Below are 25156 nucleotides of genomic sequence, written 5' to 3'. Positions count from 1 at the left end.
TATAAGCAAAATTTTAGTTTAGTTAAAGTAACTTTGACATCTATGCAAACTATCAAGAGTTTTTACACCACAATAAAAAAATAAAATATTTGCCATGAAAATATTAATTGATCATTCTAGGTCATGCTAATGAGGTTAAGGGAAATAAATCCCCAATATTAGAACAGAAGGGCCTTGCTAAAAAGACAATTTTCAAAAATGTTATTAATTATAACCAATAATTCACAGAAGATATTCAGCATGAAAGTGTCAGTCTTATAACCAGTAATAAAGTGTTGTTACAATACAGAGGAAGGAAGAAAGCAATATGTGAAGATCAAAATTTATCACTTACCTCATGATTCAGCTCTGCTATCTGATCTTTCAGTTCCCTAATATACTGGTTAGAATCAGACTTGTTAAGCTGTCCTTGAAGCTTTCCTTCTTCTTTCTGTTTTGTGACAAAACAACAAAGCAAAAACAAGAGGCAATTTTTCACAGCATGTACTCAAATATTTCAAGGTATAGGAAAAGCATAGGCACATACCCTTTAATCACCTGAATTCTGAACAAATCCATTCTCAAACTACCTCTGACAAACAATTCACAGTGAACTATGCTTTTATTTATTTATTTACTTATTTAGAGACAGAGTTTCGTTCTTGTTGCCCAGGCTGGATGGAGTGCAACAGTGCCATCTCGGCTCACCGCAACCTCTGCCTCCCGGGTTCAAGCAATTCTCTTGCCTCAGCCTCTAGAGTAGCTGGGATTAACAGGCATGTGCCACCACGCCTGGCTAATTTTGTATTTTTAGTAGACACAGGGTTTCTCCATGTTGGTCAGGCTGGTCTCAAACTTCTGACCTCAGGTGTGATTATTTCTTTAAAAATGCTTAATAAAGGTTGTTTATAATAAACATAATTTATAAAATATATCTTTTGAAGGAGTCTCAGAAATCAGTAATTGAATGGATCTACTGATGAAAAAATTACCCTAGAATTTCAAAGTAATTTATCTAGTTATTTTGAGGGCAGATGATTTTCTATTCATACTGTAAGGGATTCAATACTTAGTCAAGAAGATGGCAAGCTTCCCATATTCTTTCATTCTTGGGAATCTGCTTTTGCTTGGGGAACAGAAAAGGGGGGAAAAAAAAGAAAAAGTTGTCCAAATCACTCTAAAAAGGGGAGGACAACTTTGAGTCTCCTCTGGTTAATTAGCTCTCGATGTGGACTGGAAGTCCTAGATACAGCTGATTAAAAGCTGCTTCTGATCCTAAGAGTTTGTTTCAGGTGAGCACTGGGACTATTTTCTAGGGATATAGATTGGTGAAGAGAGGCACTTTTTCTTATACCACCTGAAAACGAACATAAATTATTTTTCAGATAAAGATTTTTTTTTTTTTTTTTGAGATGGACTCTCGCTGTCACCCAGGCTGGAGTGCAATGGCGCGATTTCGGCTCATTGCAACCTCTGCCACCTGGGTTCAAGCAATTCTCCTGCCTCAGCCTCCTGAGTAGCTGGGATTACAGGTGCCCAGCACTGCGCCTGGCTAATTTTTGTATTTTTAGTACAGACGGGGTTTTGCCATGTTGGCCAGGCTGGTTTCGAACCCCTGACCTCAGGTGATCCACACACCTCGGCCTCCCAAAGTGCTGAGATTACAGCGTGAGCCACCATGCCCGGCCTAGATAAAGAACTTATTAAACAGTGAAACTAGAATTGTTTTTGATGTCTCCAGATTATTTATAATTAGCAAGCCATGTGTTGATGCTTAAAATGTTAAGCAGCTCTGATCCGGAGCCATCTGCTGAAACTACTGAGTAACTCCTGATACCAAAAGAGTATGGGCTTACTTTTAACAGTTGCCAATCACCCAGTTTCCTTCCATGGAGACAACCATTGTTAACAGTTTTTTGGTGTAGTCTTTCCATGATATTTTACACATATATAATCAAACACACATGAATACATGCACACGTTTATCCATACTACAGACACTATGTATGCTACTCTGTACTTTGCTATTATCTCTCAATAATACAACTTGAAGATCATTCAATATCAGTACATATGGAGCAGACAGATACACATTCTGACTTTAGAGAGCTTTGAAATTCCTGTAAAAGCTACCTTAGTAATATCCAAGTATTTACAGGTTTTTTTAAAAGCAGGTTTAAAACGTGTCTTACAATTACCTTGAGAGAAATGGGTAGCTGTGAAAAGCATTTGTCAATGTGGAGATTCCTCCTATATTTAAAATCACAGTCAGAAGGGACCTTGAACATCCTCTGACTTAGTCCTCTGACTGAAGTCAACTCTACCCTCCAACTTCATCCTACATACTGTATACTAACATCATTGGCAGGAAGTACCAAATAGAACTGTTCTAGCAACAGGCCAGGCGCGGTGGCTCATGCCTGTAATCCCAGCACTTCAGGAGGCCGAGGCAGGTGGATCACCTGAGGTCAGGAATTCAAGACCAGCCTGGCCAACATGGTGAAACCCTGTCTCTACTAAAAATACAAACGATTAGCCGGGCGTGGCAGTGTGTGCCTGTAATCCCAGCTACTCAGGAGGCTGAGGCAGGAGAATCGCTTGAACCTGGGAGGCGCAGGTTGCAGTGAGCTGAGATTGCGCCACTGCATTCCAGCCCGAGCAAAAAAAAAAAAAAGAAATGTTCTAGCGACAGAGTGGGTAGCACTCCTATAGAGTCAAGCATCTTTCCAACAACACTGCTGTTCTGTGTTAACTGTCCTCCCTACCCAAATTGCATCTCTAACTACCCTTAGTTTGTTCTTCAACTCCTTTCATCGACTTATTCCTAAAAACTCCCTGTTTTTTGTTTTGCTTTGTTCTCTTTCTTTTGACAATCTGTCTTAAAAACCTTTTACTAGAATATGGCCTGCTGAAGTGGTTTAGTGTAATTAATATTTGCATAGATATAAAAGCCCAACTACAGCTTCTATAGACTTAAAAATTTTTTCTTATGCAGTCATGTTCCACATAATGATGTTTTGGCCAATGACGGAATGAATACATGATGATGGTCCCATAGGATTATAATAAGAAATTCGTAATGCCTAGTGACATTGTAGTTGTACAATGTCATAGTAAAACACATTACTCGTGTTTGTGGTGGTGCTGGTGTAAAGAAATCTACTGTGCTGCCAGTTGTATAAATGTATGGCATATACAATTATGCACAGTGGATAATAATTGACAATAATAAATGACTATGTTACAGATTTATGTACTTAACATACTATACTTTTTATTATTTTAGTGTATTCTTTTTATTTATACAAGAAAAATTAACTGTAAGCTTCAGCCTGGTCCTACAAGAGATATTCCAGAAGAAAGCATTGTTCTCATAGGAGATGACAGCTCCATGTGTAATACTATTGCCCCTGAAGATCTTCCAGTGGGACAAGATGTAGAGGTAGAAGACAGTGATCCTGATGATCTTGACCCTATGTAAGCAGAGAATAATGTGTGTGTGCCTGCTTTTTTTTTTTTTTTTTTTTTTGAGGCAGAGTGCCCCTCTGTCCAGGCTGGAGTGCAATGGCACAATCTCGGCTCACTGCAACCTCTACCTCCCAAGTTCAAGCGATTCTCGTGCCTCAGCCTCCTGAGTAGCTGGGACTACAGACGCACACCATCACGCCTAGCTAATTTTTATATTTTTATTAGAGACGGGGTTTCACCACATTGGCCAGTCTGGTCTCGAACTCCTGGCCTCAAGTGATCCGCCCACCCGCCTTGGCCTCCCAAAGTGCTGGGATTTACAGGCGTGAGCCACCGCGCTTGGCCATGTGCCTAAGTTTTTAATAAAAAAGTTTAAAGAGTTAAAAAAATAGCTTATAGAATAAAGACACAGAGAAAGAAGATATTTTTGTACAGCCATACAATATATTTAAACTAAGTGTTATTATAAGAGTCAAAAAGTTAAAAAAATTAAGTTTATAAAGTGAAAAAGTTACACTAAGCAAAGGTTAATTTATTATTGAAGAAAAAGAAAATAAATTTACAGTATGGATTAACTGTACTGTGTTTATAAAGTCTACAGTAGTGTGCAGTAATGTAGGCCATTCACTCACTGACTCACCCAAAGCAACTTTCAGTCCTGCAAGCTCCATTCATGGTACCATGCTCTATACAGGTGTACCATTTTAAATCTTTTATATCATATTTTTACTGTACCTCTTCTATGTTTAGATACACAACTTCTGACCATTGTGTTACAACCGCCTACAGTATTCAGTAGAGTAACATGTTGTATAGGTTTGTAGCCTAGGAGAAATAGGCTATACCATATAGCCTAGGTGAGTAGTAGGCTATACCATCTGGGTTTGTGTAAGCACACTCTATGATTCACACACTGATGACATTGCCTAAGTATGAATTTCTCAGAACATATTCTAGTTAAGCAATGCATAACTGCATATTTACACATACTAATATCAGATACAGTTATCTAAGCCAAAACTGTCTTATTTAACAATTACTATATTCCAAATATGCTAGGCTTCTAAAATATATACAAAATACACCTTACGCTTTTTAGCCACAAGCCCATATTTAGGAAAAATATATATTATTCTTTTGAAAATTTGGTTAGAAATATTAGTTTGACCCAACTGCCAGAGAAAAGGCTGAACTAACAGAATAACTAACAGAGATACTAAGAGTCCTAATCAAATAATCTCTGAGGCCTTCCCTGTTTTCTCATTTACATGGAACAATAAAGTCTCTTTATTATTTAAACCAGTTTAAAAATAAATTTCTGGCTGGGCGTGGTGGCTTATGACTGTATTCCTAGCACTTTCAGAGGCCAAGGTGGGAAGGCTGCTTGAGTCCAGGAGTTCAAAACCAGCCTGGGCAACATGGCAAGACCCTGTCTCTACAAAAACATTAAAAAAAATTAGCTGGGCATGGTGATGGGCACCTGTGGTCCCAGCTACCAGGGAGGGTAAGGCGAGCAGATTGCTTGAGTCTGTGAGGTTGAGGCTGCAGTGAGTTGTGTTCATGTCACTACACTCCAGCCTGGGAGACAGCGAAAACCTATCTTAAAAAAAAAAAAAAAGGAAAAAAGAAAAAGAAAAAAAAATACAGATTTTTGCCACTTGCAACCAAAATAATAATAGCTATTATATATTGAACAGTTACAACACTTATGAGCCCTTCTCATTTGAGATTCCCAAAGGATTAAGCCCTAACGTCTAAAGCATCATTGTATGTGTATGATTTCATGCCTGTGCATCTAGAGTACTACCAGGTACCATCCTTGGAAGAACTGAGAAAATACAGTTGACCCATAACATGGCTTTGAACTGTGCAGGTCCACAAATATGTGGACTTTAGTCTGCCTCTGCCACCCTGAGACAGCAAGACAACCCCTTCTCTTCCTCCTCCTCCTCAGCCTAATCAATGTGAAGATAAGAATGAAGACTGTCGTCATGATCCACTTCCATTTAATGAATAATATATTTTCTCTTCCTTATGATTTTCTTAATAACATTTTCTTTTTTCTAGCTTATTTTAAGAACACAGTCTATGATGCATGTAACATACGAAATGTGTTCATCAACTGTTTATGTTATCAATAAGGCTTCTAGTCAAAAGTAAGCTCTTAGTAGTTAAGTTTTGGGGGAGTCAAAAGTTATACATAGATTTTCCACTGTGCAGGGATCAGCACCCTTAATCCCTGTGTTGTTCAGGAGTCAATGTGGTTTACTCAAACCATTTTCTGCAGAGTTTAATTCTCTTGTGGAGCTCTGGTGGAGAAATACTGGCACTTATGTGCCAGGAGTTTTCTAAGCTGCTTATGTGTAATCATCACAATGATCCTGTGTGACAGGTAATATTATTATTCCTACTTCATAGATGAGGAAACGTAAATGAAAGATTGAGTGAACTGGTTGCCTAAGAGTCATACAGATGGTCAATACATTTTTCACCTTAATTTATAGCATTCTGAACATGAGAAACAATTAAGCAGATAGAGATTTATGCAAAGAATCAAGCAAATTTGCTTTCTTGGATTTGTTACAAAAGTCTATGTATTTACTTTAATATTTATTTTAGCCTCTGATAATTTAAATGGGAACTACAATATATAAAGAATTGAAGATGAAATGCTACAGCTACTTGCATTAATGGCACTAAGCTAGTGACTCATATTAAACACACAAGCTGTCCATTTACATGTGCTTATGTCTGCCTCTTATTTTTAATCACCCATTTTTAAAATGAAATATTTCGGGCCAGGCGCGGTGGCTCATGCCTGAAATCCCAGCACTTTGGGAGGCCGAGGCAGGCGGATCACGAGGTCAAGAGATCGAGACCATCCTGGCCAACATGGTGAAACCCTGTCTCTACTAAAAATACAAAAACTAGCCAGGCATGGTGGCGGGCGCCTGTAATCCCAGCTACTCAGGAGGTTGAGGCAGGAGAATCGCTTGAACCCGGGAGATGGAGGTTGCAGTGAGCCGAGATTGCGCCGCTGCACTCCAGCCTGGCGACGGAGGGAGATTCCATCTCAAAAAAAAAAAAAAAAAAAAAAGAAACATTTCAAAGGCACAGAATAAGAACAAAAGAGTAATATAAGAAAGATAAACTCACCATTAAAATTCAGTCTGTTTCATAACTATCTCACCCTAAGATTTTCCTTGGCTCTGGACTTACTCCATTCTCAGTTCTGTCTGTATACCCTCAAAGTGGAAAAGGATGACATCAAACAGAGAATAAGAGAGTGAGTGAAACAGGAAGAATGTAGAAATAAGGGGAAAAAAAACACGAGGAAGAATGCTCATTCATATAAAAGAAACAAAATCATTATTCTCATAGGAGGTATTCTCCAAATCCCATATGTGACATAAGAAGTGTCTGAGTAAGCATGTCAGTAAACTGATATACTTCCAAGGTGGACTAATTTGATAAGAATCACCCATTTGGATACATATGCTCAGCTGTCCTTTTAGGTGTTTTTTTTTTTTTTTTGGCGGGAGCGAGGGCAGGGGGGGCCTAATTTTGGTATGAGGTCATACTCACTCCCTTCGTTGGTTAGATGAAAAGTGAAATCCACTACTAGGAAGAAACCCGTCTGGATGAGATAGAAAGGTTAGATGTTTGCAATATGGAATCCAACTTGGAGAAAAGTATCTTTGAATCTGGTCCTTAATAAAGGTAAAGTTCTTGAGGATTTTGGACATCTCATAGCAATAATATGTGGGATAATATAACATTTTCAGGGCAAATAAGATGACAAAGGCCAAGGTAAACTCTAACATTGTAAGAGAGAAGTTCAAGAATGCAGAAAGACTTTAGGTTTGAAAGGCTGTAGAATGACTAGTAACAATAATTAGCACCAATTCTTTCCTCCAGAGAAACTTGCAATGAAAAAAAATTCTGGTAAAACAAAAATCATTAAAGTTGTTATACAAAAGCTACCAAGTGACTCCAAAGATGTTTTTTCCAAAGGTGGGTCTTAGTAGGGTCTAGCTAAAAACTTTGTAATAGCACTTTGATTTCTTTGGAGGAAAGATAGCATTTGATGAAAAACAGTGAAGCTAAGAAATTTTACAACAAAAAAGATGGATAAAACAGGGAAGCTAAGAAACTTTATGATAAAATAGATGGAATATTTTTAACTTTAAAAGTGTTTCTTGAACTTCTATTCACTGTGGAAAAAAGAATTTCAAAAAGGAAAACTATATTTTTTATTAAATCCAATTATATAGTTGTCTTATTTAGATTTAAATAAAATTTAATAAAGCTTAATGTTGGGTTTCTTCCACAAAACTTTTACAAACAAAAAGTTGGACTATAATGACCATTAAGTCACTGCCTCTGTGGTGAGGCACACATACATAAACACACGCACACACACTCAGAAAACAACTTCTAAGGCACACTAGATAAACTGAGGAAAGAGAAAGGGTGATTAAGCAGCTCCAGGCTATGGCAGTAACCCCTGGGCAAGAAAATTACTATCTCAGCTTATCTGTCACACATTAGTGGCACACCAATGTGACAGACCAGTTAGAAAGCTCTGAATGGGATATTCTGATTCAACAGTCTGCCTTAAGGAAATATAGCTGACATGCCAAAAACAGAAGTAAAAAGTGAGATGTCCTAAATGCTATTTAATAAATTAAAATGTATCAATAACCATTTATCAAAAGTCTGTGATTTTTATGTTCTACATTTTATGCTCTCATTTAAACTTGTTAATTCAAAGCCTTTTAGGATCCTCTTTAAAAGTTAAAACAGGGTAACTATATTTACAATACCAAAAGACATAGCAATGAACTACTATATTCTAAGTGGGTATCAATTTAATTTTAGTTCTGGGACAGTTCATTCAATTATCTAATGTTTACAATTTTTTCCTAAGTATTTTTATAACTTTCTATTTTCAAACAGTGTCCACATGGTTGTTTCTGATAAGCAGGTGGGAAAATGTCAACTACACTAATAAATTTACCAGAAACCTGCATTTTCTTGAGGTTTTCTTTTGGTCTAGCTGATAACAACAGATTGCCAGTTAACTGGTTTCCTAAGTAAAACTAATTAGGTAAGTAACAAACTTAAAGAAAAAGAGGCCCAACATATCAACAACTTTGGTATTCTGTACTTTCACTGAAGAGACCTTAAATACATACGTTTTGTCATATACCACAAATGAAACTTTATAAAGAGGGCATAACATAACATGTGTAAAAGGTGTAAATGTGTATTTCACTCTTGGCTCTATCTTTGAATAATTCTTTCAGAAATTACCATTACAACGTCCATACTAATCTGATTCATATTAAGGCCTTAAGCCAAGAGAGCTTTGTATGTATGAGGTTCTTAATCAAATGGTCATCAATAACTCAATTAATGATATGCATATTTAAGTGTTTAGGGGTAAAGTATAACAAAGTAACTTTGAAGTGCATTAAAAAATAAGATCCCTACAATGGAAGATGAACAGCTGATAAAGCAACAGAAAAAGAAAATATACCAAAATATTAATAGAGTGGAGATAGTGGGTTTATAGGTGTTCACTGTACAATTCTTTCAAATTCTATGTTTGAAATTTTTCACAGTAAAATACTGCGAGGAAAAGTTATTGATGAAAAACAATTCATCCCCTCTTTCCTCCTATCATCTGCTAAAAAGTAAACACTGGTCTACACTGAACTTCATTTACATATATGAAAAGATATAAGTCCCCCAAAGATTACTTTAGAGTAGGCTCCGTTAGTTTATCCCTTTAATATTTTACAGTAGGTTTTGTGGTTATTACTTCAAGATCTATATGCTCTCCCCCATTATGTAGTGGTGATAGGATTGGAATGATCCCACCCTAACTCCATGGGTAGGATCTGACTGGTCAAGTCTAAACCAAACAGTATAACCATATCTGTTTTGTACAGTGATGGGTTCAGGGGGTGTTCAAATAGTGTGACTCACAACTTTTGCTGGTAATTATAGAGTACAGCTTCTTATTCTGGACACTATGATATATGAATATAAAGCTCATCTGTTAGCCATTTTAATATACTGAGGAAAACCTCTTGAGGATAGAAATGACAAAAACAGCAGAGCCTTCAGAATCATGATTAGTTGCAAGTTGGAGCCCAAATCAAACTCTTCCTGAAGCATATTCTACTTCTAGACTTTTTAGCTATATAAGCCAATAAATCCCCTTTATTACTTAAGCCAGTTTGAACTGGATATTCTATTATCTGCAACAAAAACATACTACCTAATAAATATTTTTTAAATGGCTAAGGAAATGAATATAGTAATATGAACAACATACCCTAGAAAATATTTAAAACACTGATCCCCAAAGATAATTAGAGAAGTATCACTTTAGGAGTTTTACAAATATACAGATTAAGGAAACTCACCCCGACCTCCTAATTCTAAATATCTAGGAACAGGACTTGAAAATAAGTGTATTTTGAAAGCTACACAAAGAGTGATTCTGACACAGCCAGTGACCCACATTTGAAGTGTACTGGTTTGAATAACCTTTGAAAATTAACTATTTTTTAAAACATAAATTCAAAATTCTATGTATATGCTAATAATAAATGCTTTTATCCTATTTCCTAAGGATCTCAAATATTATTTTATAAGTTTAATCTCATTACAGATTTTTAGTATAGGTTTACATATAACAAAGAGATAAATATTTCCTTTAACTACCCCCACCATGGTAAATGTGGCCATGACCAAGGCTCACACACTTATTTACAAATGGTCTCCACATTTCCAGAGTGAATATATCTAAAAACAAAAATAGAGGAAAACTGTCAAGGGTCCTTAAATTAATTTCTTTCAATTCTGCTATCAGTTTCACTTCACATTATTTCCATGTTAGTTTTCAGCTGGTCAGTTCCCTGTCTACAGAGGTTGGTTCAATTTTGAACTCAAATCCCTTTCTTGGTTAACCCAGCTCTCAAGCAGAAAATATTCTTTTAAAGTTTAGTAACATATGATGAGGAATTAAATAAAATATTTAGGATCTGACAAAATTCCACATATATGACTTCCATCACTGAAAACTAAGATAATCATTCTAAGGAACAAAGAAAACCCAAACATTTGGGGACCAGCAAAATAATTCTTTTAGCACTCAAAAGCGCTGTATCTGTAAAGAGACCATGGCAATAAATATGGAAACAATGAATCTTATTTTCTAACCTATATATTATATGGGTAATAGTAAAAAGCTGTGTTTTCTAATATAACACATAAGAGTATGTAGAAGAATATTGTACTAAGAGCAGTAACTCTGGTGTTCGATTACCTGGATTGTTTGTTAACGACCTACGCACACACATTCACTTGTTTTATCCCTGCAATCATGGAGAGCTGTAATCAGAGAAAGGATGAAGACAAGATGGAATGTGCCCAGGATATGTCACATATTCTGTTTGTTGAAAAATCAGTAAATGCTGCAATCCACAGGAAAATAAAAAGTGAATATGTATTTGTGCAATGTGTATATGGCCACAGTAGAAAGTGGGCATTTTATTCAGAGGTGTCTTCACCTGTATCAGCTGCACTACAACATACCACTTAAAAAGTTGAACAATTAAATGGGATGGTGCATCAACCTAAGAGATTGAAGAGAAAATGAGAAAGGTTTTCTCTACAGTTCTAAGCAGCATGGTTTTAACATGTTACAGTGCAGCAAAACTGAGACGAATAGAATGTCAAGTTGCTTTGAGCAAGTGTTTGGGATAAAGGTGGGGTTTAGTAGTGTATAATATTGAAAAACACTGGGGAGGTAAGAGAAAGAAAAGAAGTGGATCTCAAGCATGTTTAAATCCATACATTTAGTCAGGCTCATTTTTAAAGAGAAGTTGTAAACGGTATCCTTAAGAGTCCATTCTTGTTTTTTAATCTGTTTTTGCTTGTTTTTCTATAAACAGAGTGGGGGAACATTTTAAAACATATAATAAACTTTATAAATAAATCTATACATAATTTATAAGGTCCTAAAAATGAATTTTTAAAAAATCTTTGTTTTTAACATTGATTATAACTTACCCTATTTTGTAAACTTTCTTAGGTAGGAAGACAGCAGATTTTAAAAGCTATGTTTCAAGCCATAGGTTTTTAAATACACTACACAATTGGACAGGTTGCTTACAAGTTGTGATTTTATTTTTTGAGCATTTAATCAGTTAACACCTAGTTAGTGTATCAGATGCATAACTGAAGTAGTAGAAAGTGCCCCAGACTAGGAGGCAAATATAAAAACATCGAGTCCATTATTTTACAACTTACAAAATTTTCCCCTAGTTTTCAAAATTTTCAAATCTATAGAAGAGCAGAAATAATAGTACAATGACACCCATATACCCTTCAGCTATATTCACCAATTACCATTTTGCTACGTGGGCTTTCGTTCTTTTGCTCTCTATGTGTACATATGTGTGCACACACACTGATTTTTTTCCTGAACCACTGGAATGTAAATTGCAGGTGTCATGACATTTTACTACCATATATTTCAGCATGCATCCTCTAAGAATAAAGAACTGCCCTATGTAACCAAATGTCATCATAACACTTAAATTTACAGTAAGTCCATAATATCACTGAACAGATAGTTTTTTTTCAAATTTCCCCAAAATGACCCAAAATATTTTATAACTGCCCATAATCAAACCAAGGTTCATGGTCACATTTCGTTATTATATCCCTTTAGCCTCTTTTAATCTACAAGAGTCCCTGTGCCTTTTTTTTTTCTTTCTGAGACAGAGTCTCACCCTGTTGCATAGTCTAGAGTGCAGTGGCATGATCCTGGTTCACTGCAACCTCTGCTTCCTGGGTTCAAGCGATTCTCATGCCTTCCGAGTAGCTGGAAGTACAGGCATGCACCAGCACACTTGGTTAATTTTTGTATTTTTAGCAGAGACAGGGTTTCACCATGTTGGCCAGGCTGGTCTCAAATTCCTGACCTCAAGTGATCCACTCACTTCAGCCTCCCAAAGTGCTGGGATTACAGGCATAATCCCAGCCATCTTGCATGACCTTATGCATTTTTAGAATTTTTATCATATTGTTAATTTTTTTGAAGAGTCCAAGTCTGTAGACTGCATATTATCTAAGCTGAAACAGAAACATTTTCCATTTCAACATTATTCCAAATAAAATACTGTTTTTATTCCTTGTTCCCAAACCAAATAGGCAGCAGAGTAAACTAATACAATGCATATTTAAGGGTTGGGTAAATCAAAGGATTAAGTATAGAAGACATGGGCACTAAAACTTAAATATCTGAAATGAAGGACTCAGAAAACATAGGAACAGTGCTAAAAGACACTGGTAAATATGTATGAAATGTATTCTACCTTAGAGTCATATGTATGGTATTATGTATACATGTCCTACACATATGTATGTCATGTGTACATATGTATATTAGTTAACATACATATTTTGTATATGTACATTAAAAGTTAAACATAATATTGGCAGTTACAATTTTTAAATTTTTTTGCCTTATGTTAAACACAAGTATTGGTAGTTATAATTTTTAAATTTTTTGCCTCTTATTAAGAGACTAAACTATAGATTTAACCTTTCAGTGCTATGAAGTCCAAAGAATTCTCTCCATATTTAACATGACTTTATTTTTAAATTTTTACTAAAATATAAGTAAAATTATTAAGAAGAATATTGATAAAATTTATCAAGAGAGATAGCTAACAGGGGTAGAGTAAAAAGGTCAAATACAAAATACTGGTAGGCAAGTAACTGAATAATTTTTAGAGCAGCATTCCTACTAGAATGTCTGGTACAGAAGTGGCTTTTGAATGGCTGATTTTTACATACAAATTTACCTGTAGTTTAAGACATCTGACAGACTGCTAGCCCACTGATTCTGGTTCCTAGTTCTGTCTATATCGCTGGGCAAATACAAGAGTGATATGTATTCTCCCAGTTAAAAATAAGAATCTGAGCCCTTTGATACAACTCTTAATGGCTGAGCCTCTTGTCAATCTTACATTTTCATTGTCATCTTTGGTAGTTCAATGATAACCACTGGAATATTCACTGGAATAACATGGGGAGCATTTAAAACTTGTCAGAAACCTGGAATTCCCTTTGTAGCTTTGGGGCTAGGATTGCCAGTAATGTCCAAAGCATGAAAATAAGTGCTGAGTGCCACAAAAGGACATTAAAAAAACCTTGTAAGATACTTAAGACTTCAGAATATATTGAGAAAATGGCATTATCTCTATAACAGGGTGAGAGAACTCTAGGCCATACTCTTGCCAAGTCCAAATCAGCCTCTATACATGTTAGTCTACCAGTTCAGCAGAAAGGCCCCAGTATAATTCCCTTTAAGGAACAAAGGCTTCCCTTTTCACCCCATGAAGCTTCTCCTGTTCTGTCAGGCATAGGCAGACTAAGGCTTGCTCATCTTCCCCAGGATCCTGCCCATTTCTCCTCCTCCCTTAATTTTCACTTCAGAATATGCTGGTCTGATTTGAAATATAAATTTAAGGAATTAGCTCACACTGCTTGTAAGGACTGGCAGCCTGGAAGTTTTTGTACGGCTTGCCGGCAGGGCAGAAGTCCAGGAAATCCAGGTCAGACTTGATGCTGCAGGGTAGAATCAGTAGGGTGGGCCAGCAGGCTGTCTTGAGGAAAGCTGGTTAGTGAATGCTTCATAAGTTTTCATCTGAACCAAAACCGGTTCCTAAGATGCCTTCTTCAAACTGTTGGGATCACTTTAAATACACAACAAAGCCTTTCAGCCTGTTCTATCATTTGTCTCTTTGCAAAAAATATTCTATAGAGTAGGTGGATGACTTTAAATTCTGGGAAAGCATAGGGTTAGTCACAAAGAAACCTCTAAGAAAGGGAGGATCTGCCATAAAAGGAAAGCATCAAATATCCACTCATTAAGCTTCATTTTGCTCATGAGACATTGCTCACACAGCTGGAAAATTCTGTAGCTGAAGAAAATGTGATTCATCTTCTAGACAGATATTTTAATATCTTCATATTCCATGGCATGGGGATTATCTCAGTGAAAGTTTTATACCCATTTTTGCTTTCTGGCTTTGTTGTTGTTGTTTTTGTTTGTTTTGGATACCATAAACTCTAAACAGATGCTTTTGTTTAGTGCAAGGTAGCTTTTGTCTTTTCCCTGTAAGGAAAGGAGCTATGGTGCTATATTTCATTTACTAGTGATAAACACTGTCATGCTAGATTAAGTTAAGATTCTGACAAGTCTTTTGGGTGGTGGTGCACTGCATACCATGACTTTTAAAGAATTAGTTTGAAAAGCCCTTTCTGGATCCATGTGAACGCTATTTCATCTTTCTGTCATTCTACTAATCCAAATTGTTATTTCTCTAGATGCTCTTCTCCCAGCTTGATGACTATTATGGTCTAGAACTATTACCCCCATATGGTGGATTCTTGTCACCATTTCTTTCTTTTAGCAAAACTAAAGTGTGGAGAAATTCTGGAATGAAAAATTAATACTAAATCCTCTTTTTTTGGCATGGCCTCTTTACCTGTGTGTATCCTCATAGGTGGCTTGAACTGAACACAGCCTGGGCCTGGCCCCAAAAGCACTAGAGATTTAAAATGGACGGCCGGGCGCCTGTAATCTCAGCACTCTGGGAGGCTGAGGCAGGCGGATTATGAGGTCGGGAGATCGAGACCATCCTGGCTAACATGGTGAAACCCCATATCTACTAAACAAAATACAAAAAATTAGCTGGGCGTGGTGGCGGGTGCCTGTAGTCCCAGCTACTGGGGAGGCTGAGGCAGGAGAATGGCGTGAACCGGGAGGCAGAGCTTCCAGTGAGCTGAGATCGCGCCACTGCACTCCAGCCTGGGAGACAGAGCAAGACTCTGTCTAAAAAAAAAAAGAAAAGAAAAGAAAATGGACTCAGTGGTTAAGTAACTTATCAAGGACCACATGACTAGCCAGGAAAAAGCAAGGAGTAGAAGCCAGGTTTCACTCTTAGTCCCATACTCTTTACATCATTATAAATGGCTCCAATATAAACCATGGTTTTGTTTGTTTGTTTTTAAATAGAGACCAAGTCTTGCTACACTGCCCAGGTTGGTCTCAAACTCTTGGGCTCAAGTGATCCTCCTGCCTCAGTCTCGCAAAGTGCTGGTATTACAGGTGTGAGTCATCATACCCAGCCTAAACCTAAAATCAGGATTTTGATTTGAGACAGATCATAGCAGGACATGTGCTAGAATTGTTTTTCTAAAAATGCAGTACTTATTTTATGTTATTCATGTATCTTTTCTTGAGCCCTCTGTAAAGAGTGATATCAAGTCAAAGTTGGGAAGGAGAGCTGTCAAAGTTTCTCGTGTATCTTCTGTAGCACTGGATGATCAGATGGCTCCTAAATATTCATCTTATTAATAAACCATTCCCTTCCCTAGTCTGTCTGAATGGCCCATGAAGAGTTTATTTTGCCAAAAAATATTTAAATCAACTGATCAGACTATTAGTGTATTCAAATTTAATAAGAGAGCCAATGGAAGGAGGCCAGCGTGGAAAACCAGATTATAATTACTTACGAATCCCTTCTCATATGAAGACAAGGGAGACCAAGGTACAAAAAATAAAACAAAGATAAATCAAAGACAGCCTATAAAAAATATCAACGGTATTTTATATATTTCACGGAAATAATATACTATAAAATTAATTTCCTTTTTCAGCAATTTTAATGTGATGGTTTGGTTTTACTGTGACTAATACAGTTATTAATAGTCATTTTTCCCCTCTGTATACATTTCTCCATTACTATTTATTACTTTTAGCTTATAACTGGGAGTTCACCTTTTGTATAGAAAGATCTAAATGTTTGAGGGGAAAAAACTAGAAAAAACAGTTTTAACTAAAAAACAAAGGAAAGATATGAGCTCTCAAACTCCTGGGTTCAAGTGATCCACCCGTCTTGGCCTCCCAAAGTGCTGAGATTACAGGTGTGAGCCCCCGTGCCCAACCTAAATTATTTAACTTAAACGGTCGCTTGTGATTAATAAACAAAGTAGAAATGTATTATAGTTTGTACTATTTTACAAATGATAATACTGAATCTTCAAGCTTCTCTTTAACCTTTCATTGTGAATAAACAATGACTCAGGGAGAAGGAACATTTAGAAGAATAATCATATATGTATTATTAAAGTAGAAATGATGAAACCTTCGAATGACAATGTATTTTTGTTGGAATTTTGTATCTATCATTATCACTATACACTTATCTGATCAAGCTAAAGAAAACCCATGAGGCTAATGCTTGAACAAGAATGGCATTTACAACTAATTTATATGTAAACATTTTTTTCAGCAAAATTCTAGAAGTTTGTCCATTTTAGAGTCATTCTTTCCTGTTTAGTCCAAAAATCAAATTCCACCCAGCAAGCACTGCTATTCCAATAATGTTGTAATCTTTTGCAACTGTCTGCTAGTGATCCTGATTCATACATTGCATTCATAACAACCAAAAATAAAAGAATATTTAATTAACACTAGGCATTCTAAAAGCTTTAAAGCTTAAGTAATAAATTTTAAAAACCAATCAATGATAGTTAAAGTAAGGGGTTCTCAATTTTACATATTTTGTTAAGCTTTATTGTACAGACTAAAATTTTGGTTTTGTAGGCTCAGTATTACTAAGTTGCTTATTGTATTTAGTAGTTTCTTGTATCACCTCTTGTAAGTATCCAATTCGTTCATCACCAAAGTCATTAGGTTTTTCTTCTGAGAGGGAGGTGCCAAAACATGCTTTTTCAGTTGAATTTTGTGTTTTCTTTATCTTGTTTGCCATAAAATTGCTGCATACACCTTCCATTCCTGCAAATACACTGAGCCTTGTCAGAACCAACAGTCTTATGTCTCCTAAATTAGTCCTTCATGCACTGGTTGCCCAGGGCTTTGATGTCTCGGGGCAGAACCAGGTGCAGCTGCAAGATATGTCTATACAAGGCCTGGACACAGCACTCTGTGGGTGGACTACCAGCCACACTTGTTCAAAGGGCTATCTGTTAATTTTATTGAATTAATGTTAAGTTGTTTTACAGTGTGAAGCAACTGTAATTCTTCTTATCCTTGAATTACCTTTCTTCTTGGTTGGGATTTTTGGTTTTGTCAATGGTATTTCTTTCTGCTAAATAATAATCAATAATAATTAATTAATAATATAAACTAAATTGTTGTGCTATTTCTTTTCACCATGTTCATGGCTAGGTGATTGTCCACATATTCCAAGTACGCTAATGATATGGATGACACTAACTATCTCTCCACCATATTTGAGATCTATTTCCTTTGCCTTCCAAGCTCAAGCTTGTTCTCACTTTTCTATAGTCTCAGGAAAATAAACGCACAGTGAAAGAAAAAACCTAGCTAAACAAGAGCTCTTCTTACTCTTCTGAGATTTTGTTAAATATCTTGTACTACCTAGTTGGGGGAATATATCACAAAACCTGAGTTTTAGGATTCAGATCATTTCCCATATTCAGTGTGTTGCCCTAGGACCTTCACTTAAGAGTGAGGTGTCACTTTTCTGATCTCTTTCACTTGGTTATCCTTTGCAGAAGTTTCTACCACTTCTCAGTCAGAAGATTACATACTCATTTTCCTTCTCCCCACATGTGAGATATAAATGAATTCTCTTGGGATTTTGCTGACTTACACAGCCTGGAAATGGGATAGATAGTCAAGGTTAGAAGCCAAACCCTGGCAGGCCTCTCTGCTCTACCACTGTCTGCTTCTTTTGTTAGCTGTCACTTTTTAAAGTTTATTGCATTAGGTTATGTTCCTTTTCCTCTCAGGTTTATTGGGCAAGTTTTTGCTTAAAAAAAAAATATTTACTATTTTGTTAGATAGTTGGGGTAGGTAATTCTGGGAGTTTCAAGCCATCTTTGGTGCAACATTTATTTAAATAAAGGAATCTTTACACAGAAAGTACTTACAACCTGCTACCTGCTCTTATGGCATAGAAGGTCAATACATGACTATTTTCTCCCTCCTAAAATTCATTCAGCAACTATTTGTTGAGCACCTGTGATATGCCAGGCACCAGGCATACAGCAGTAAATAAGATAAACAAGGTTCTAATGTAGTCATGACTCGTTTAACAATGGGGATACACTCTGAGAAATGTGTTGTTAGGGGATTTCATCGTTGTGTGAACACCGTAGGGTGTATTTACGCAAACTTAAATGGTAGTGCCCACTATACATTTAGACTATACAGTATAGCCTACTGTTCCTGGGCTACAAATATGTATAGCATGTTACCGTATGGAATACTGTAGGCAACTGTAACACAGTGGTTAAGTATTTGTGTGTCTAAATATTTAAACATAGAAAAGGTACAGAACACATACTGTCTCATAATCTTATGGGACCCAGATGATATATGTGGTCCATCGTTGACTGAAACATCATGGGGTGTGAGAGTTAATTTTTAAAGTAAAAATAATTTCAGGCACTGACAAGAGCCATAAAGAATATAAGACATGATAATGAGACACAGTAACAATGTGAGGGGCCTACTTTACAAAGGTGGTCAGGCAGTGACTTATATCTAGGCTGAGATTTAAATGATGAGAAGGTATCAGTCATGGGAAGATTAGGGAGCACAGAATTGCAATCATAAAAAAGAGCACAAGCAAAAGCCTTAACGTAGGAATGAAAGAGCTTGATTCAAGAAACAAAAAGGAGGTGAGTAGTTGCTAGAACTAACTGGTGAAGGAGAATGCCATTTAAAATGGGTCAGAGAAATGGGCAGGAGCCAGACAACACTCAGGGACTTTAAGACCAGAAAAAAAGGTGGCCCTTTTGCTTGGTAGCCCAAGTTTCCTTTGTTACTTTTTCCCTATAATTATCTGGAAGTTCTAGTTCTTATTTCCTTTCTAGCAACAGTTACTTTAAATGTCATTTAAATATACATAAAATATTATAATGATAATCATATAAATTCATACAGAATAAAAAGTGAACTCATATCCTCTACTCTTTTGCACCAAGCCCTTTACTATCTCCTGAAGGAATATTTCAACAGTTTTGATAGGATCACTGCAGCCAATTTCAATGCATTTAAGTACATATGCATGTAACATATATACATATTAACATGCACATGTACTTAATATATATAAATACAATACATATACTCACAAATGCTTTTTAATACATACAAATGGGAATACATATTCTGCTTATAATTTGCTTTTTTCACCTAGTGTGTCTTGTAGATCTTTATTCTTTCTGAAAGACGCAGAATATTCCAGAGTATAAATATACTATAGTGTAACCATTCTCCTACTGATAGGTAGTTACTATTTTTTCTAAATATTAAAAATAACCTTGGGATCAGGCGCGGTGGCTCATGCCTGTAATCCCAGCACTCTGGGAGGCTGAGGTGGGTGGATCACTTGAGGTCAGAAGTTTGAGACCAGCCTGGCCAACATGGTGAAACTCCATCTCTACTAAAAATACAAAAAATTAGCTGGGCATGGTGGCACGTGCCTGTAATCCCAGCTACTTGAGAGGCTGAGGCAGGAGAATCGCTTGAACCTGGGAGGCGGAGGTTGCGGTAAGCCGAGATCACGCTACTGCGCTCCAGCCTGGGCGACAGAGTGAGGCTCTATCTCAAAAAAAAAAAAAAAAAAAATTAGATTTTTCATCCACCTTCATCAGTTACATAAAGAATACAAAGAAATCTAAAATAGAAGGAAAAAATCAGAATAGGAATAAAATTTTTAAAAAGATGGCTTATTTAAATTTGCAATTATTTTCTAGTATTGTACTGGCCAATGGTATTAGAAGTATAGGCTACTGGAAGTACCAATGCCTTCTCTCTCTCTCTCTTTTTTTTTTTTTACATTCTTTCCAGATATCTAATATAACAAACTGAAACTTATAATTAGTTATTAAATTTTCACATATTAACTTTAGGATAGGAAACCACTACTTAATATATTTTAACATTTTACTCCTGGCTATTAACATTTACAACATGGGTTACAAATAGGTATCATACCTCTAAAGGAAGTAACAATTAGTAATCTCTCTCTGTTCTTGTTCATAGAGATTTCAAAATAAATCTAAGGTTATGCATAGGATGTGGGTTTTTCTCCGGGAGTAGTATTACAGAAGGTTTGTGGTATTAGAAGGGTCATGACACAATGCAAGTTGCTTAGTCTCAAACACAAGTGTAAAGCTTTCATTTTAAGAATATTTTATATTATACCCACAGATGAAAAATCTAACAAAAAGAGAGACTGTGGTACATAAAGATATATTCAAGTGCTCTCTCTTTCATAAAAAAATCAAACCTTTTTAGAGACAATTTAAAAAGCAATCTCTTGATTGTTTAAAAGGTTAAATAATGTTTTTTTTTTCCCCAGGCTTTATTATGAAACTATGTTCAACGGTCACAGAGGCAACCACATTAACTTGCAGCATGGATACAAATTTTAAGTTCTACATTGATATTTTCAATGCACATATGAAGCAAAATGTCTTAAGCAAATTATTACTGCATATGAAATTACTATAGTAGAAGAAAACCCAATAATTTGAGTAAATCTGTAACACTTGGTAAGTAATCACTCTGATTAATCAACATCACCTTACTGAAATATCAATAGCAACCACTGGGCTTTAGTAGGTTATTACTGATTTGTACTTTGCCAAAAGAAAAATTAATCAGAATGGTAAATGTGGTAAGCGGTAGCCTCTCCATGACTTCAAGGTGACTCATTTGAAACTTCTAAAAACAAATCATACTCATATCATGTACTACTGATAAGTTTTTGAAACAGTTTCCTGTAATTTAAAGTCATGGACAAAGGTTTGAATATTCTTCTTAGTAATTAGAAAAAGTAAAAGTACACATAAATGTCTTTTAAAAACCAATAATGAAATCTGAAAAATATATAAGGGATAAAAGAAATCAAACATTTGGCTAGTATTTTTCAGTATTAAGACTGATTTAATTCCATTTCAGAAGAGAAATATACATATACACAGGACTAGCTAAAGGCACAGTTTAAAAATACCAGCCCAAGGCCAGGTGTGGTGGCTCACACCAGTAATCTCAGCACTTTGGGAGGCTGAGGTGAGCAGATCACCCGAGGTCAGGCGTTCGAGACCAGTTTGGCCAACGTGGTGAAACCCCATCTCTATTGAAAATTAAAAAATTAGCCAGGTGTGCTAGCAGGCACCTGTAATCTCAGCTACTCAGGAGGCTGAGGCAGGAGAATTGCTTGAACCAGGAGGCTGAGGTTGCAGTGAGCCAAGATTGCACCACTGCACTCTAGCCTAAGAGACAGAGTGAGACTCCATCTCAAGAAAAAAAAAAAAAAAATCAGCCCAGTGCTTTGCAGGGCTGAGTCAGGATTATTTGAGGCCAGAAGCTCAAGATCAGCCTGAGCAACATAGCAAGACCCCATCTGTACAAAAAATTTAAAAATTAGCAGGGCATGGTGGGGTGTGCCTGTATTGCTAGCTACTAGGGAGGCTTAGGTAGAACTGCTTGATCCCAGGAGTTCAAAGCTGTAGTACGCTGTGATTGCACCACTGAACTCTGTCCTGGGCAACAGAGCAAGACACTCTCTCTCTCTTAAAACAAGTCAGCATTCACACAAGGTCTAAGAGGTAGAAAATATTCCTCATAAATCATAATTTAATTGGAAACAAATCAATTTTGTGACCAATACTTAAAATTTGATATAATTCCAATGGCTCCTAAAAACTATGGACTCACAAACTAGTTTTAAAAAAAATTAGATACTTTTTAGAAAAGTTTTAGATTTACAGAAAAATTGAGAAGATAGAGAGTTCCCACATACCCTCCCACAGTTTCCCCTATTATTAATATATTAGTGTGGTACCTTTGTTACAATTAATGAACCAATATTGATACATTACTACTAAAGTCCTTAGTTTATTCAGATTTCCTTTGCCTTTGTTTTTTAACCTGTTTTTTTTTTTTTCCTGTTTCTAGAATTCTATCCAAGACACATTACATTTAGTTGTAATGTCTCCTTAGGTTCCTTTTGGCTGTGACAGCTTCTTAGACTTTGCTTGTTTTTGATGATCTTGTCAGCCTTGAGTCATTACTATTCAGGTATTTTGTAAGATCTCCACAAGGGGAATCTGTCTGATAGTTTTCTCATGGTAAGACTAGGGTTATGGGTTATCAAGAGGAATACCAGAGAGGTAAAGTGCCATTTTCATCATGTCACATGATATCAAGGGTATGTACTATCAGTGTAATTTATGACTGTTGATGGTAATCTTAATCACCTGGCTTAGGTAATCTTTGTCAGGTTTCTCCACTGTAAAGTTACTCTTTTTGTCCCCCACACTTTTCCTTTGGAGGGAAGTCGCTAAGTGCAGCCCATGCTTATGGAGTGGAGATTTATACTTCCCCTCCTTGAGGGTGGAGTATCTACAAAAATTATTTAGAATTCTTCTGCATATTTGTCTCTTAACTCACATTTATTAATTTAATCATCATTTAAATCAATATAGGCTCATGGATGTGTATTTTATACTTTGGGTTATAATCTACTTTGGGTTATTATACTTTGGCTTGTGTATTTCAAGTATATAATACTTCAAAATTTTTTTTTTCTCAAATTGTTCTACCTTTGGTCATTGGGAACTCTTTCAGTTGGCTCCTCTGTCCCTTCAACACACTCCAATTAATGTAGCGTTTTTTTTTTTTTTTTGGCTGTGTGTGTGTGTGTGTGTGTGTGTGTGTGCGCATTTTGAGCACTTCCTTACTTATTGGCATTATAAGATGCTCCAGGCTTATCTTCTATATTTCCTGTCCCCGTCCTAGAATCAGCCATTTCTTTTTTTTTTTTTAATTTTATTATTATTACACTTTAAGTTTTAGGGTACATGTGCACAATGTGCAGGTTAGTTACATATGTATACATGTGCCATGCTGGTGTGCTGCACAGAATCAGCCATTTCTGTGAGAAGCCCTGGTCCCCTTCACTGGAGAATGGTATTAAAAACCAAAATCTGGGCACTAAGTGTACATAAACTAATTTTTAATAACACCAAGTGAGCACATATATTATGGTACTTAAGAGTCCAAACTCCCCTAATTCTTAACTGAGATCTTACTATGAGCTCATCTTGGGGGATCCAAATGATGTTCTTCAATTCTAGATATAGCAATATCCTAAAAACCTCTAGATACTTCATCCCTTTAAATTTAACTGCGTACTGAAGTTGGACACCAAAGAATCTCTGAACACTTCAGAAAAAAGTTTTTAAACAGAATCTCGCAATCCCTAATGACTAGATAGCAAGCTAGGTAAAGCAGTCTATGTACGTATTTTCCTGACAATTAATATTAAGACAAGATACAATTACAGAAGATATTTTTTCAAATTAAAAATGCTTAAAATTGAGAAATGCCTTAAAGAAAAATGAAAAATATTTTAATATTTAGGTAAATTGCTCAAAACGAAAGCCATAAACGATTGTGCTTCAGGGGCAAAAAAAAAAAAAAAAAACTATTAACAAGTTAGCTCAGGAAACTGGAAAGTACAAACTAATCACAAAGCTTTATGATAAATTCCATCATTTAGTAATGTCACGGTAATTTCACATAATTAAAAAATATAATATTTTTAAGTTAATGGTAAAGGTTTTATCACTTCCTCTCCATCTCTGTCAAAACTACATACTGATCTGAGCACAGTGATTTAAACCTAGCACCCTCATTCTATGTCAGAACAGAATTTTGAGTGGGCGTTTTTAAGCCAAGAGTGGTTGGGGTATTGCCCATCTGAGGCATCCCTAGAGGTTATCTGTTGGGCAAACTAATCAAAATGGGTAAATGTTACTGGGTACCAGGAAAAAAACCAAAAGTTGGATTTGAGTAGACCTACACTCTTTTAAATGAAAAACTTTCCATTACTTGTAACAAAGTAGCATTAATTTTATAGATGTGCTTAGCCCACAGAAGCTTTTAACATAGTTACAAAAATCAATATGCTTATCTTTATAATAACCAAAATACAAACTCAATCCCAGGTTAAATACTAGAAGGCTTGGGTTTAATTCTCACCTATTTTCCTTAACTAACTGAGGAAAAAATTGACTTTTCTATGTTTTGTTCTACTCCTTGGAATTTAGAGATAGCTCCATTTAGTATTAATGTAAAAATAAAGTCTTCAAATAATAAATAGCATTTAGATGGTGGAAAACTCCAGTAATAAGAGGAAACTTAATTTTTTAACCTCATTTTCCTCCAAACTAAATACTATGAATTCTTACAAGTATTTTTTGAATCAGTTCAATTAAATCTTTTTAACAGCTTAAATGTCATCTAACTGATCACTCCCATGCTCAAAACCCTCCAATGATTTTCCATCTGAGTCGGGAAAGGTCAAAGTTTTAGGTCCTACATAATTGGCTCTATTTACCTCTCAGACTTCCTCTAATTCCCATGTCTCACTCCACCCAGACTCTACTTCAGACTTACTCCTTATGTCAGGCCTTTTGCCTGTACTATTCTCCTAGTAAGTAGTTCTTCCCCCAAATCTTCATGCCTCATCTGATTCAAATGTTTGTTTAAATAAATATCCCCTTCTAATGAACCTTTACAGACCACATTGTGAAAATAGCAACA

At 36.0% G+C, this 25156-nt stretch overlaps 1 protein-coding gene across 13 annotated transcripts in view; it reads right to left on the bottom strand.

Annotated features, from left to right (window-relative positions):
- EVI5 (ecotropic viral integration site 5) overlaps positions 1-25156 on the bottom strand; it is a 277795-nt gene that overhangs the window by 55854 nt on the left and 196785 nt on the right. For 12 of the 13 annotated variants that reach the window (XM_063696986.1, XM_063697007.1, XM_063696981.1 and 9 more), the window contains one exon: positions 335-430. The exons of the other annotated variant lie outside the window; for it this stretch is intronic. In XM_063696986.1, the coding sequence (XP_063553056.1) occupies positions 335-430 (96 nt within the window). The remainder of the gene's footprint in view (positions 1-334; positions 431-25156) is intronic. 13 annotated transcript variants of the gene reach the window in all.

Source organism: Gorilla gorilla, chromosome 1, assembly GCF_029281585.2.
Source record: "Gorilla gorilla gorilla isolate KB3781 chromosome 1, NHGRI_mGorGor1-v2.1_pri, whole genome shotgun sequence".
Classification (NCBI taxonomy): Eukaryota; Metazoa; Chordata; class Mammalia; order Primates; family Hominidae; genus Gorilla; species Gorilla gorilla.
The sequence above is the reverse complement of the archived record's forward strand: the minus strand, read 5'-3'. Positions and strand labels throughout refer to the sequence as shown.